The 15,679-nt window shown below is 50.0% G+C and overlaps 1 protein-coding gene across 7 annotated transcripts in view; it reads left to right on the top strand.

Moving 5' to 3' along the window:
- Nucleotides 1–11,907, top strand: part of LOC119860175 (protein transport protein Sec16B) — a 45,471-nt gene extending 33,564 nt beyond the window's left edge. For 4 of the 7 annotated variants that reach the window (XM_043490864.1, XM_043490869.1, XM_043490863.1 and 1 more), the window contains 10 exons: nt 1,427–1,540; nt 2,747–2,816; nt 3,702–3,995; nt 5,442–5,509; nt 6,498–6,644; nt 7,221–7,331; nt 9,078–9,192; nt 9,319–9,395; nt 9,668–9,763; nt 10,852–11,907. In XM_043490864.1, coding sequence (XP_043346799.1) covers nt 1,427–1,540; nt 2,747–2,816; nt 3,702–3,995; nt 5,442–5,509; nt 6,498–6,644; nt 7,221–7,331; nt 9,078–9,192; nt 9,319–9,395; nt 9,668–9,763; nt 10,852–10,926 — 1,167 coding nt within the window. In that variant the 3' untranslated portion in view covers nt 10,927–11,907. The remainder of the gene's footprint in view (nt 1–1,426; nt 1,541–2,746; nt 2,817–3,701; nt 3,996–5,441; nt 5,510–6,497; nt 6,645–7,220; nt 7,332–9,077; nt 9,193–9,318; nt 9,396–9,667; nt 9,764–10,851) is intronic. The other 3 variants (XM_043490868.1, XM_043490866.1, XM_043490867.1) reach the window with 2 other exon arrangements.
- The last annotated feature ends 3,772 nt before the right edge of the window (nt 11,908–15,679 follow it).

Below are 15,679 nucleotides of genomic sequence, written 5' to 3'. Positions count from 1 at the left end.
TCCCCTCATCCACAGAGCCAGTTATCTCGTTGTAGAAGGCAATTAGATTAGTCAGGCATGATTTGCCCTTGGTGAATCCATGCTGACTATTCCTGATCACTTTCCTCTCCTCTAAGTGGTTCAGAATTGATTCCTTGAGGACCTGCTCCATGATTTTTCCAGGGACTGAGGTGAGGCTGACTGGTCTGTAGTTCCCAGGAACCTCCTTCTTCCCTTTTTTAAAGATGGGCACTACATTAGCCTTTTTCCAGTTGTCCGGGACTTCTCCCGATTGCCATGAGTTTTCAAAGATAATGGCCAATGGCTCTGCAATCACATCCGCCAACTCCTTTAGCACTCTCGGATGCAGTGTATCCGGCCCCATGGACTTGTACTCGTTCAGCTTTTCTAAATAGTCCTGAACCACTTCTTTCTCCACAGAGGGCTGGTCACCTCCTCCCCATGCTGTGCTGCCCAGTGCAGTTGTCTGGGAGCTGACATTGTTCGTGAAGACAGAGGCAAAAAAAGCATTGAATACAATAGCTTTTTCCACATCCTCTGTCACTGTGTTGCCTCCCTCACTCAGTAAGGGGCCCACACTTTCCTTGACTTTCTTCTTGTTGCTAGCATACCTGAAGAAACCCTTCTTGTTACTCTTAACATCTCTTGCTAGCTGCAACTCCAGGTGTGATTTGGCCTTCCTGATTTCACTCCTGCATGCCTGAGCAATATTTTTATACTCTTCCCTGGTCATTTGTCCAATCTTCCACTTCTTGTGAGCTTCTTTTTTGTGTTTAAGATCAGCAAGGATTTCACTGTTAAGCCAAGCTGGTCGCCTGCCATATTTGCTATTCTTTCTACACATCGGGATGGTTTGTCCCTGTAACCTCAATAAGGATTCTTTAAAATACAGCCAACTCTCCTGGACTCCTTTCCTCCTCATGTTATTCTCCCAGGAGATCCTGCCCATCAGTTCCCTAAGGGAGTCAAAGTCTGCTTTTCTGAAGTCCAGGGATCTCTTCCTGGTCCTGCTGATGGATAACTGTGTGCCCCTGGGGGAGTCACGCTGATCAATTTATGCCTCAGTTTGCCAACTTGGAAAATGAGGATAATGGTCCTGACCTAGCTCATAGGGGTGGTGTTTGTAAAGTGCTTTGAGATCCTCTGAGGGAAGGTGAACTGTTTGTATAGCACCTAGCCCAACAGTTCTGGACCCTCTGGATGTTACTGCAATAGAAATAATAAAAGTGCTGTATAAATGCCAAGTATTATTCTGATGTATTTATTATGAGGAAATGCTGCACTCATTGAGGTAACAGCTTTTCCTGGGTCCATGTGCCTAGCAATTTATTAATTGCTATGACTCCCAATCTGTGCTCTCTGCATCTGAGAGCTTAAAAAATTAAAGCATCTGTTCTCCACCACCTTCTGCCCCACCACTGCACAGCTTGCAGAGCAGCTGAAGCTCTCTGACCCATTGCTATTGGAAAGACCTGAGCAGGAACAGAACCTGGAACCCGACTGGCTCATCCAGCTCCGAGCCCGAGCCCAGAAACGGGAGGTGAGAATGATGGGATTTGGAGTGGCTTTTTCCATCATGTTTCATGATTGCCACAGTCCTCTGGGGTGGGCAAAACAGGATGTGCTGTGCGACAAGTCTCTATGGTATGGTCAGTCTGCAGGTATGTCCTTCTCCTGCATAGTAAGTCCTAGGTAAGTGTTCAGAAAGGCATTAACGTCCCAAGGGAATTTCTTACCTGGGTTGTGGAAGGCTTTTTCCTTCCCCTTCTTTCTTGGGAAGCACACTGTTGATACTGTGCAGAGCTCCGTGATGGCTAGCATCACAGGCCCTCTCCTGTTGGACTTCAAGGTCTCCATGGTAGTGGGAGGGAATGTATTGCCCCGAACTCGTGCCTATCCCAGAGACTGCTACTAGTGAGCCCAAAAGCATTATGGTGGGTAAGAAGCACCTTTCCCTGTCTTGTTTTTAGGAAAGCGATTAGAAGATGAGAAGGTTGTTGTGCAAAGAGTTCCTCTTTGTGTGAGGATGTTGCAGGTGGTTTAATCTCCATATGCTTAGAGACTTGTCTTTCTCTCCAGTTCCCGTACCCTGTGTATATGCTCCTGAGCGATTTAATTTCCTTTAACGTGTTCCCTTAAAATGTAGTGTCTGTCTCCATGTTTTGTCTCTTTTTCCCCTCCCTGTGGCTTCCCATCCTGTCCCCTCCAAAAAGGACAATGGTCATATTTTGATCTCATTTATCATGGTGGAAATTAGCAGTACCTCCACTAAAGTGAATCGGGCCCAATATCTGTATTCTGAACAGCTCCAGCCTTCCCACAGAGGTAGCCATTAACAGTGTCCTTGTGCCTGGTTCACCCTCTGTAGGATCCGAGTGATAGCTGTTGAGTTGAGTGGAGTTGTTCACTTGTCACAGCAGGAGAACAGAGCCACAGGATTCAGTATGCCTCCTTGCTCACCCTGTGCTTGGGATGAATGAGAAGCAGGCAGGGGCGGGTGGCTTGGTAGGTGTAAGTAACTCCGACATTGTCTCTGGATCTGACTGGAAGCTGGAGAATGGAAGGAGCAGAAACAAGGCAGAGATTGCTATCCACGATGTGGCTGTGATCCACCAGGAGCCCACGTGGCTTTCACTCTGGTGACATTTATGTCTTGATTACCAGTGCCTTGGAGACAATTCTTCTGGGTATCCCACTTTCTAGTTTTCCCATTCTTTTGTAACATTCACTTTTCAAATCCTTTCAGAAGGAAGAAGACCTCCCCGACTTAGCATCCACTCAGCCAGAGCTCTCCAGAGCCAGCGAATCCACAGCAGGTAAAGAAAGGAATGAACACATTGGCCCAGATACTCAAATATATTTAGGCACCTAAATACCAAAGGAAGTTAGATGTGTACATACCTTAGAGGATCAAGGCTGCTCTGGGTAGAGATAGAGGGATTCTCCAAATGTGGAGCATGCCCAGATATATGGGAGACAAGTTGGAACAGACTGGAAACTGCCTCCTTGACCCTCTGTGTCGCTCTCCCAGGATAGCAAAGACTCCGAGTCTTGCTGGGAATCTCTCTAACATACTCTGCATCACCACCTCCCCACAAAGGGTGTTGGGTGGGAGGCCTCAGTCGAGCTCCAGGAGTGTGATCTTGTCTCTGCTTGGCCAGGGATCTACGGGGTTGGGTCTGGGTGCCCTGTGGATCAATGACTTAGTGGTAACATCGCCCAGCCCTGGCCTGCTGCTCCTCCCCATGGAGCTGAGGGTGGAGATTAACAGCTGCAGGTAGGAAGCTGCGGAACTTTCGGCGAGTTTTGTTCCCTTCCCAATGTGTAGGTAGGAGGGGAACAGGAGGCCATGGAACCCTCAGAATTTCTGAAGTCTTCCTCTTCTTCTCACCCTTCTCAGTTGTCTCTGCCTCCGTCATGGCCCCATTCTAGGGAATTCTTGCACCTGGAGGCATATTGCCCCTCCTGTCTTTCACCACCACCCTCTCCCCACTAAGGAGGTAAAAGCTCTCCTGTGTTGGTTGACCTGTACAATGCCCTATGCCCATGTCTTAACCACTCTTATTCCTGTGGGGTCTTTTCTTGCTGTGTCTTTCAGGCCCACTTTCCATGTACAATGACATGGAAGGGAATTCTGTTACCCTGAATCATTCAATAAAGCTGTAAATATCCTGAGTAAATTCCTGGGATCTGTTTTCCAGACGGAGATCTCCGTCATGAGTTTGCACAAAAACCAGGCTACCAGCATAACCTACAGCACCAGCAGTATAACCCCCCTGCTTCTGAGAGGACAGGCCAGTACCAGCCAGATCTACAGGAGAATGTGTCCATCTCACCTGGTGCATATTCCAGGGTGGATGGGTCAGAGCAGGCCATAGCTTCTGTACCACCTGATGCCATGCAAGAGAATTGTCCTGCAGAAGTCAGCTTTGGGACAAACCACTCTCTAGGAGGAATTTCAAATGACCATTCTCCACAGGCCTACCAGCCACCAGGTAAGCTTGCCTGAACTGAGCTGCAAGCCATCTGTGATGATTCCTGGGAGGAGGGTTGGGAAAATGTGTTTGGTGGAGGAGACAGGACACATATGTACTGTACAGTTCAGATGAGAGATGGAACTGGAGTTTTGGGCTCCTGACATTGGGAAGTTCAGGCACGGATCTCAGTGCTGGAGTTTCTCTCCATTCCGGGCAATAGGTGAGCCGGAGGTTGGTCTGAACCACCACTTTATTCTGACTATTTTTTCTACGAATGCTCCCGTACATGCCTGTGGCGATGGGTTTTCTTTCTGGAAGCGTGGCATGTCGGCAGAGAGTTCCCGTGTTTCCTCTCTGCTGAAATGTTTGTCTGCGTGAATGATGCTCACGGACAGCCTTTGCTTCACCTTGGTCCCATTTTAATAGGATCCCCACTCTAGCATTAGGGCAAACATGGTTTGTGTTTTAACCTGGTGCCTCCTGCGCACAGAGCATTTCACCCTGGATTTTCTGTCTCGGGACAGTGTCTTATCCAGCAGAGAGAAGACCAGTGCTCCAAGGGTATGTCTACACATGGAGCTGAGGGGTGATTCCCAGATCCAGGATACATCCTTGTGCTAGTTTGGCTCGAGCTAGCTCACTGAAAGTAGAGCATAGCCAGGGCAGTAGGAGCAGCAGGAGGGGTTAGCCACCCCAAGTATGTACTTGGCCAAGACATTAGCCCATGATCAGAGTGGCTAGCCTCTTCTGCTGCTCCTGCTGCCATGGCTACACACTATTTTTAGCATGCTCCGTAGACATACCTGAAGTGTCTGCAGCTCCTAGTGTGTAGTGTTGAGGGTGAGCAGGAAGCTGAAGCTCTGAGAGGCCCCACTTCTATGCTGCACAATAGATGGAAGGATGCATCCAGGTTAGACCGGGTGAACTTTTGCCCTCCCTGACACCTGCCCAACCTCGTTACCTTCGTTCCTGGGCTAAGCGAGTCCTCTCCCTGCTCGGCACAAGTGCCAACAGTCCAAGGCCAATATTGAGCTGGCATTTTCGGGCCACCAGGAAGAGGCGCCTGTCCCTGCGCATTGGGGTTACTGAGGAGGAGTGTGACCGAGTACAACAGGTTGTCATAAAGATGGTAGTTCTAGTGCCGGAAGAGGGGACCAGCACCTAGCCCTGCCAATGCTCAGGGAAGGATGAACAGGAGGAGAAGCAGATTTTGGTGCCCAGATGTGATGGACTCTGGTCGTGCCTCTGGCTTCGCACAGAGAGTAACTGCGTGTGCCTAGATTGATTAGGCCTGTTCCTCCAATGGCAGCATCTTGCTGTTAAGCAGCCAGTTGCATCAGTACCTCGATACCACACCAATGATTGCATTAAAACTGCCCCTGCTGGACCAGACAGGAGTTTCACGTGAAGGGTATGTGCCTCCCAGGCAGAATCCTGAGTTGCATCATTCTCTCTGCTCTTTAGGGAGAGCTGTGAGGCTTCAAGGATGCTCCCAGCCCTTTGGGGTTCAGAAGAACGTTCTGGAACAGCAGGTGAGAACAAGGGGAGCCAGGTGCCACGATGCATAGGATGTGGTCAGACAAACCCTGTTCTCCTCCCTGCTACCCAAGAGTGACCCCTCCCCAACCTCTCCATCCCAGCTGTCCACTAGCACTCCCTCCATGGGCATATTGGCCCGTGCTATCTACTGCCTCTTGCTGCCTGCCGCCCCTTTCCTGAACCTGGCTTCAGCTGCCAACATGGCCTTCTTCCCCCAGCTATGTCATGGCTCTGGCACCGTAACCCTCCTCAGACCCTGGGGCTGAAGTACTTCTCAGCCATTAACCCCAAGAGATAGCTTGTTTCCCTAGGGCTGGTGCTGCACACTGGGTTCAACCCCTTGCTTTGGTCACCCATGAGATGAGATTGGTGCTCTTAGTCTGATCCCTAACGTTTCTTTCACCGGTGGTGTTAATTGGAACTGCAGAGCAAGGCCCAAATTCTCACCCCATGTCTTGGGCTGCTCATGTGACGCAAAGTGCTGACTTCTGCCTCTCACCAGCCAGCTGAGAATTCCCTAGTGCAGGAGAGCTGATGGAGAATATCTCTGTCCCCCAGAACCTTGGTGTAGGGGGCATGCTGTGGAGGTGGGGCAGTATATGCCTGCGCGACACCAGTTCATGCCTGGCATATGCTTCTTTAGGGACCTCAGCCAGCTGATATGAGCAGCCCCTAAGCTCCTCCAACTTAAGTTGATGGGCTGGGGCTTGTACAGATGCACCATGAGAATCAGGGAGGCATAATAAACTCCCTGACAGGATCCTCTCTCCTGCTCTGAGGTCTGCTTGGCTAAGGAGAGAATCTGGCCTCAGACCTTTCTGCAGGGCCTGGAATAAAAGGTATCGTAAAGGAGGCTGGGTCCTGTTGGGATGAATGCTGCTGCCTCTTGGAACGGCTGCCGGGTAGTTCTTTACAGCCCTACTCACCCAGTTTCCTTTGCCCCTCTCTAATGGCACTGATGCCCTTTATCTCTGGTAGCAGAGCATGTTGAATGCCAGGGCCCGAACCATTTCAGAGAGCTCCACTATCTCCATGGAGGAGGATGCCTTGCAACCCCCAGAAGGCTCAGGTGAGGGAGTTGTCGCAGAGCAGCCGTCGATGGAGGGGGCCGAGCAAGAGGAGGCAAAGGTGAGGGGGGTACAGTGCTGCTTTCAAAGCCATGCCCCCAGCCTGATTCCCCTCTTACATCAGCAGGGCTGCAAGAGGGTTACTCCTGATCTACACTGCAGGGACAGCAGAATCAGGCCTTACATGCCCTCTCGTTTGGAGGCATCACCAACTTCTCACTCACCACCTGGCCAGCCTTTCACTGCCCGTATGGCTGGAAGTGCTGCAGTCAGTGCACCCGCGTAGAATGGGCTCCATGCTGTCTCCAGGCTAATATGCTGAGCCCCTGCTCTTCTGTCCCCTCCAGCAATGGGGTGGGGGTGGTTCTGGGGTCCTCAGCCCTGCTCTCTGTCCTTGCTGCACAGTGAGGTAGGGATGGGTTTCCTCTCCTTTCCAGTCACAGCAGTGAGAAGGGGCTGGGTTGCCCCGAACCCTTTCTTTCACCCAAGAAAGCTGTGGGAGTTGGGGGGGTGAGGCTGGGTTCCATAATAACCTTCCCTCTCCACCCACCACCTCTGAGTTTTTGTGCGGTGGTGTCTTTAATATATAGCTGTTATTTAAACAACTTCAGCCCCAATAAGAACCTGTGTTTCCTAGGGCTCAGGGTTTGGCTGGTTCAGCTGGTTTCGATCAAAGCCCTCCAAGGAGGTGACACCTTCAAGAGATGTGTCCGGCCCTGCACCAGCCTCTGCTGCATTGAGGTCCCAGGTAATGAGAAGACTAGAGGGGGATTTTTACGTCGCAGGGATTTTGGAGGAGCTCTCCTCCCCACCCTCAGACTGAAGAGGGGCATTTCTCCTCTTACCTCCCGCTCCCAGGACAGCGGAGGTGCTGGTGGAGCCTTGAACCAGGACTGGAAGAGCAGAGATAGCTGCAGGTCAGGGATGTAGGACCATGGCGGAGGGGTGTGTGTGTGTGAAGTTTGCACACTGCCTGCCCTATTCCTCCCCATCACCTCCCTGACTCTCCCTTTCGTGATCAAGTTCCCTTTTGCCAGTATCCTCCCGCTTCTGGTGTAACCTCTCTGGCCCCCGCACCGTGCACACCTCCATGCAAAGGCTGGATGGCCCAGAGCTCACTGCTGGGAAGAGGTAGGCCTGTGACCCTTGCTGTGGCAGGGGATTAAGCCTTTGGTGCATGCATGTTCTCAGACAGCTAACTGGTGCCAAACACACTGTAAGGGGGAACCTGGTGCATGGAGACACCCCAGTGGACAGACAGGCCAGAGGATAGTTAACACTGAGTAGAGTTAAGTGAGCAGGAACGATTGGTGAAATCCTGACCCTATTGAAGCCAATAGGAGTTTTGCCATTGACTTCAACGGAGCCAGAATTTCACCCCTTATCTTTATCTTCATCCATCCTCCACTAGTTTGTCTCTCCATCTCAAGGGCACCACTCCGCTGTCCCCACTGCCAGGGTTTTCACTACAACTGTGTGTCCTTTACATGCCACCGTACTTGGGGATTTATTTATCAGTGGGACGGAAACTGACAACTTGAGGTCTCTGTCCTGAACCAAATTCTCATTACTAATAATTGTATATTTATAAAGTAATTTTGATCCAGAAGGCTCTCCAAGAGCTCTGCAAACTCCGTGGGGGTCGCTTGGCCTCTGCTGAAGGGAAAAGCAGCAGCTGATAGCAGCAGATGGCAACACTTCCACAGTTTTTAGTAGCCGAAGTGAAGAATTACTTGCAGGAGAAGTGGTAGGCAGGCAGAGTGCCATTCCCCCAGATCCTGGCCACATTCTCCCATGGGTGTGCATGCATATATATGTGTACCCGTCTCTGACAGTGGCCAGCACCGCATGGTTCAGAAGATGCAAGAAACTCTGCTGCAGGCAGATGTGGGGTGACTTGCCCCCTGTGAAGGTCTCAGCCTCATCTCTGGTGGTTAGAGATAAGTTTAAACCCCGAAGCATGAGGTTTTAGTTCCCTCCCAATATTCTTTTTGCGGCCACTCTTTAAATAACCATGGAGCATCAGGAACTCATTGTTACTTCCCATCCCATAGATGACACCTTTTGCCCCACAGTACCCCCTAGCACCACACCGGGGTGTTGGTTCCATTCTAATGCAGAGAGAAGTGTTCTGCTTATTGAGCTATCTCCAGCAGACTGGGCTCCACCCTACTTAGCTTATGAGCTCAGACAGGATCACAGGGCATTGAAGGGCTAAAATGACGAGCAGTGGGGTTAACCTGTCCCCGTAGCAACTTCCCCGCAGCGTGAGATAGGGCTGATGCAGCTGCCTGCCTAGCCTTGTGTCTGAACTCCCTGGGTTTTGTATGATCAAATATAATGGAGTCTTTTGGCTTGGCTGGCCCAAAGCAGAGCATAATGAATCTGCACTTGGAACAAGCTGGTCTCTTGGGGTTAAGCACAGAGCTGCTCTTCCTTTCTTCCCTGAGAAGGTTTCTTCCCTCAGAATTGGTGTGTGTTTTTCTTTCATCAGGAGAAGGATGCACCAGCCCCATTTCCCTCTCCTTCAGCCACTGGAGCAAGCCCTTCATCATCTCACCCTCCTCGCCTGCTTCCGGCTTCCCACAGCCCTTTCTCCAGAAGCCCAGGTAAATACAGGAGAGGCCACGACCATTGTCCTTCTTTGGAAGCAGGCCCATGTTGTTGCTAAGGTTGTTTTGGTCACACGATCCCGGAATGAACCAAACGTTTTTGAAATCTCTTTCTCATTTCAGCAGCTATGAATGAAGCTAAAGGTTTGCAGGTCCCCAATGGCAGGGAATCAGCAGCCTTTCCTGGGGCTGGAGGCCAGGTGAGGGACAAGGGCAGGCTCTGTGAGTGTGGGGTAATTCTTGTTCTTTCTGTTTCTTGTTTTGATGGGAGGATCTTTAGTGTGCAGGAGGGAACAGGAAGGGGGGTAGGTCAGATGGCTCCTTTGTTTGTGGTTTGCTGTGGCTGAGAAAACGGAGCATCTTCCGCCAGCCCTATCCATCTCCCCCACCCTGTGACCTAGAACATTCCTTTCGCTTCTCTGAACCTCAAAGCAGGCACCAGCTGTTATTTTCCCTCTGTTTCCTCTTTCAGGATGACTCACATGGCACTCTCTCTGATGCTGGTGGTCTCCTTTTTGCCCATAGTGGAGGGCAGATTCCACTCTTCAATCCTGCTCAGGTTCCTCAGGTATGGAGGCTCCTCCTGGCTTATATCCACATACGGCATCTTGGCAAGTGGGCACGCCACACAGGGGCTCCCTGACTTAGGAGGGATGCTCAGATCCTCGCGAAGGTAAAGTCAGACCCATCTAGTCTCTGATGGGAGAGGCATGGATGCTCCCTTTTGTCTCCCTGCCAGCAGAGAGAGAGCATGGTTAATGCCTCCAGAGATGTGGGAAAGATGTCCTTGTAGCCCTCTCAGTTGCAGACTTTGGGCCAGCTTCTCTGCAATTGTTGAGATCCACCATGCACAGTGGGGGTGTGGGGCGGGGCATCAGGGGAGCTGGCTACAGTCCCCTGATTCTCTGCCCGGCCTTAGCCTTGGTGTGGTTTAGAGAAGGGACTATCTGGCAACTGAAGACAAGTGTTTTGGCTGTGCACATTCTGCTCAATTGACTGCCTAATTTCCAGAGAGCCTAGTCCAGAAAGCCTAGGGGATGCTGCAGACCAAGACTAAGGGTGTGTCTACATTGCAAAAAATACACTGTGGCAGCAAGTTTCAGAGCCCAGGTGAGCTGACTTGGACTTGCACTATGGGACTAAAAATAGCAGTGTAGACATTCCCGCTTGGGTTGGAGCCTGGGCTCTGAAACCCAGCAAGGAGCTTGGAGCCTGGGCTCCAGCCTGAGCCTGAATGTCTACACTGCTATTTTTAGCCCCAGGAGTCTGAATCAGTTGACCTGGGGTACTGAGGTACGCTGAGAATGTGTGAGGCCAAGGGACACCCAGTACTGGAGTAGGAAGGGGCAGCAGGCCAGGAGCTGCCTGTGGGGTCAGGGCTGGAATAGCAGGCTGGGTTTGAACTGTTTTGGCAGAGCTCCTTGGGGAAAGCTTGCAGAGACCCTGCCGACACTATGTGTGGTCCTGTCAGTGTTGCCTATCCCTCACACTCATGAGCATTCGCTCCAGACAAACAGAACTGGGACGGCCCCAACCTGTGTCTGTCTCGCTGGCCAGAGAAGCTCTTATCTTGCTTGCCAAAATATTGTGGGCTGCTTCCATTTTTGGTCAGCTCCACAACTGGCCTGTTACTTAGAGTATTTCTATCCTTCACAGCTCTCCACTGCTGCATCCCTTGGACTCAGCCAACCCAAGCGGCTCTCACAGCGGCGCTACCCAACACAGCCATGACAAGGAAACCCTGGACTGTCTACCATGTCTCCTGTGGAGCAGAGGCTGCAAGAGTCCTTGCCACAGGGACAGAAACAGACTATTCATTTGTACTCAGCCCCTGCCCTTCCTCTACTCCTTTTCCTCTTTCCCTTTGGGATGCTGCCAATACACCTCTCCTTGCAAAGGGCATCAATGTGAAGGGTGGGGAGAGGTGGATTCGCTCCTTTCTGAGACTGGCATCCATCGTTTGGCCAAGTGTCCAGTCAGCAATGATTGGCTAGTGGAAGGAGGTTTCAGGGAAGTTCCTGTAAGGGGAAAGGTACATCCAGACTGGATTGCAGAAGAAATGACCTATCAGTGATGTCTCCTAGCCTGGGGAATTCTTCCCAAGGACCATGCTGGAGTCCTCATCTCTTCACTCACTGGAGTCTGGAATGGTCAAAGCTCTGGTGTATATATAGCAGGGAACAATCCCACAGTGGCCAGGGGCAGGACCCAGGGAATGGCTCTAACCTGCAGATCTCTTCCGTCTCTGATTTCCATCATACATGTAATAGCAATGACAACATGAGAAAATGTATGGCCATTTGACTGGCTGCCATGCAGGGCATGAGGTGCATATTGCATGTTTGCTCCCAGGCTGGGGAGAGCCAGTGAAGACAGTACATGCAGCTCTGGATGGGAGCAAGCTCGTGGCATTCAAATGCCTCCTCAGGCCAACCGGAGGAGTAGGGTTAGTTGTCTCTGGAGGGAGCAGCATCCAGCCAAGAGGGGCCATTGGTCATAACATAAAGCCAGTGGAGACTGAGAGTGCATCCTCCCCACAAAACATCTGCCATGGGAATGGCTGAGGAGGGATTCAGGGCTAGCCAGAGATTGCAGTGCCTTCACATTTGTATAAGATTCCTGACGATAAAGGACATATTTGTATGGTCTCTCATAGCACCTACGCTGCCTTTATATTTAATGTTTTTGGAAATAAAATCAAAATACTTTTACTGCCCTGCTCCCTGGTCTTCTACCTGTTAGGCACACTCAACACGGATCAAACATATGCTATCACTTAGGCCCGACCCAGCCCTGCTCCTCTTGTCCAGTCAAGTCGGAGGGAGGTGAGAGCTCTAGGCATGGCGCTCTGATATTGACCTCTGGAGGGGATGAACCTGAATTAAGTGGCTGGTTGTAATGGAAACCTGTTTTAAAGAATAAAAATATTGTGGTCCAAATTCCTCATTGGTGAAACTCCATCGACTTCAGTGAAGTTATCCCCAGGATGAATTTGGCCCAATATCTATATTTATACACAGTCTCTGTCACTCTGTGCTGTGGAATATTGCTTTATAAGGACTTCTTACTGCAAATGCTTCTTTTAGTATGTGTTGCTGTAAAGAGATGCTGTCCCAATGAGGGTAAGCATATCATGGATTAGCTCCGTGTTTCCCAACTGTGCTTTGTGACCCCCAGGTGCAGGAAGGGGTGGACGGGAGCACAGAGGGGGTTCAGGAAGCATGGGGGAAGTCACACAAAACATGTGCAAACTCTCAATTCCCTGCCAAATCCCACCCCCCGCCCATGTATTGAAAATGATAGAAAGGTGAGAGCCAGCTCTTGGGTTATCCTTCATACTGCACTTAGACATACACTTAACTGTAAGTGTGTGTCATGCTATTAACTTCAGTAGGCCTGCTCTGGCTTAGTTATGCAGGTATGTAAGTCTTGTAGGATCAGCTTCTTAGACTGTATGCCCTTTAGAGCAGAAAACTTGTCTTCATCTAGGTTTGTACAGGAACGGGGACCCAGAGTCTAATTGGCTCACTACCTCCTACTACAGTCAAAACAATTAACAATAATTACCCATGCAATTAAAAATAATAACCTAAGTAATGATTTATTCCTTTCAGGCCACTGTAGCAAAGTTTTTAAACATAAACACATTGTCAGTTAAAAGGGGTTTGCTATTTCAAGGTCCCCTGGTCTAGGTGCTCCTTGACAATTCCTCAGTACACAGCTATAGTGCTGTACCCTGAGATCTGCAGCTAGTGGGTCAGTGTAAACTAGTGCAGGGTGTGACTGTCCCTGGAAGTTATTAGACCTTCTGTCAAAAAAAGTGTATTAGGAAGATAACAATTGTCATCTAGTCCAATATACTGTGTTGGACAGTTCCCAGTACCAAATAGTTCTGAACAAGATGCAACAAAGGCCACAGTAAATAATTATTGAATGACCTGCCTATTGGAGAAGTTCCTTCCTGTCCCCCAAGGGCTGGATTCTGCTCTTAAGCATGAGGGTTTCTGTCTATTTCTTTATCCTAGTGAATGTAGCTGTGGTGTTCTGATTATCCCTATAAACCTCCAATCCCTGCTTGAGTCCTGCTAATTGTATCCTGTGGCAATGTGTGCCGCAGGCTAATGATGTTTTGTATATAATAAAAATTTGTCTCCTATGGCCTTGCATGAAGAATAGTCTGAACAGGGTTATGGGGTCTGGGTGGGGCACTGGCCTCATTTCCTCCCACTGAACTCAGTGGTGCTGTCTACAATTCTGTCCCACATCCTTGTGAGGGGGCATCGACCAGGGCTAGCAATCAATCCTATGTAAGTTTCTTCTGCTCACTGGGTGTCCTTCCCCAGCTCCCAGCCAAGCTGGTAATTAATCGACCTGTTAGGTAATGGCAGCGATTGATTCTTGTCACAGCCCATCTTAGAGGCAGTCAGTAAGAACCATGCAGCATGTGACTTCAGTGGTGTGCTTCCTACTGAGCTAGTGGCTCACCCAGCCAGGACAGCGTCTGAGGCTCCAGTACATATGGCTTTGTGAGATCGGGGCAGCTGGGAACATATCCTAGCATGCATTGAAAGGATATGTTAATTAGGAACCCTCTGTTCTCTGCTTCTTTCTGCTACTTATGAGAGTTAGGAGCATTTCTTTATGTACCCCACCAAATATATAAGCCTGTGCTGTGTGTGGCTGGATTTTGTCAATGCCTTTGCACACAGACCAGTGGGATGCACATCAGTGACTAAGTGTATAGGATTTTGGAGCTGAGAGCCCTGAGGCCATAGCAGGGCCTTACACTGCTGCCTGGCATTTGTGGCCAGTCTTTGTAAGAGTCTATTTCTGGCTGAGGAGTGTTAGAGAAAGACGGAGAGTGGTGAGAGGGATACAGTGCTTCCCGGTGCTCCCTGCCAGGCCCACAGGTAAGGGGTGTGGCATGGGTTTCCTTCACAGCAGGTGAGCACTGCTGGACTGATAGCTGCTGCCCAGTATCCTTCCTGCCCTTCAGGCATTTACTGTGGCTATTAGTGGTGCTCCCTACCCACAGTTCACCCAGCCTGGTGAACTACTTGCCTGCCTTGTTTTGTACATGCACACTGAGCCACCATAGGCTGCTCCAGGCCTCAGGCTGATGGTAAGCTCTGGAGGAGGCCCAGCTCCGTTGGGAGGCTGGGGGTTGTAACAGTCCCAGTTGGATGCAATGTTAGTGCTTTCACATATGAATGAAAAGCCCCAGGGACAGGCTGGTGGGATCGAGCTCTGACGTAGTAAGAAAAACTCATTGTTTATGAAGGGGTTGCACGGTATGGAGCTTAAATTGTATCCGCTTTAGGGAGAAGTCCCGCCTTCATATACGCATGTAAAGTGCCTGGCACAGCGAGACCTGAACCTGACTAGGGGCTCTGGATGCTCCTGCAGTCTCAATAATTAATCCTAATCAGGCCAGCTCTGTAATACTATGCCCCCTAGAAGGCACTGTACTGATCAGACTTAACCACATGTGAATTAAAGAGGGGCTCCTATGCTGGGGCCCAGTGCTCCTTGACAATACTCTAGTGGGGCAGGCAGGAAGGATGTGAGGAAGGATGGTTCAGGGCAGTAGCCCAGAACATAGTAAACCCAGGTTCAGTTCTGTACTTTGGCAAGTCACCTAGCCTCTCTATGCCTCATTTCCCCATCTGTACAATGGAGATGATAGAACTTTCCTACCTATTGTGTAGCTAAATATATTAAAGAGTGTGAAGTGCATTATGGTCTACTGCTGAAAAATGCTGTAGAGGAAACAGATATTAATATTAAGCCGAGAACACCCAGCTAGTGGTTTGGTGTAGCCTAGCCAGGGTGATTAGCAATGCTGCTGGTGTATGTGTGTTAGGAACAGAGGCCGAGAATTTTCCAAAGCACTGAGTGACTATGGGACTTGTGCTCCTAAATCCATGAGGTGGTTTTTAAAATGTCTCCTTATAAATATCCAGTCTCTGTACTGTATTCTGATGATGTTTGCCTGGAGCAATGAGTGCTAATGCTAAAAGCATAGCCTTGCCTGAGAAGGTCAGAGGGAGAGTAGTCTGAGTTGAGTTATGGGGACTCACCTTATCCCATTGAGCTCAGTAGTGCCAGCCATGAACCTGTCCCAAAACCCTTTGGGTGAATGGGCATCTGCCAGGGGAGCACCCCTCTGGCTTCTCCTGCCACATATGTATCATCCTAAACCAGGGGCCCCACGTAGATGGTAACCTCATTTACCTGCAGCCAGTGATACTCTGCAAGGGCAGCTAATTGGCTTTTCTCTCAGACCTTCAGAGAGGCATTGACTAGTGAGTGATTAGCACCCTGCACGTGACCTCAATGGTGAGCTTCCCTCTGACCTGAAAGGGATGTAATATAGGATAGTACATAAGGCTCCAGAAAGCTTAAAGTACTAGGTCAGGGTGAGCTGGAAGCATGTTTCCCATCATGATTTGCAAGTATATGCTAATTAGTGGTCCAGTGGTCC

This window comes from Dermochelys coriacea, chromosome 8 (assembly GCF_009764565.3).
Source record: "Dermochelys coriacea isolate rDerCor1 chromosome 8, rDerCor1.pri.v4, whole genome shotgun sequence".
Lineage (NCBI taxonomy): Eukaryota > Metazoa > Chordata > Testudines > Dermochelyidae > Dermochelys > Dermochelys coriacea.
The sequence above is the reverse complement of the archived record's forward strand: the minus strand, read 5'-3'. Positions and strand labels throughout refer to the sequence as shown.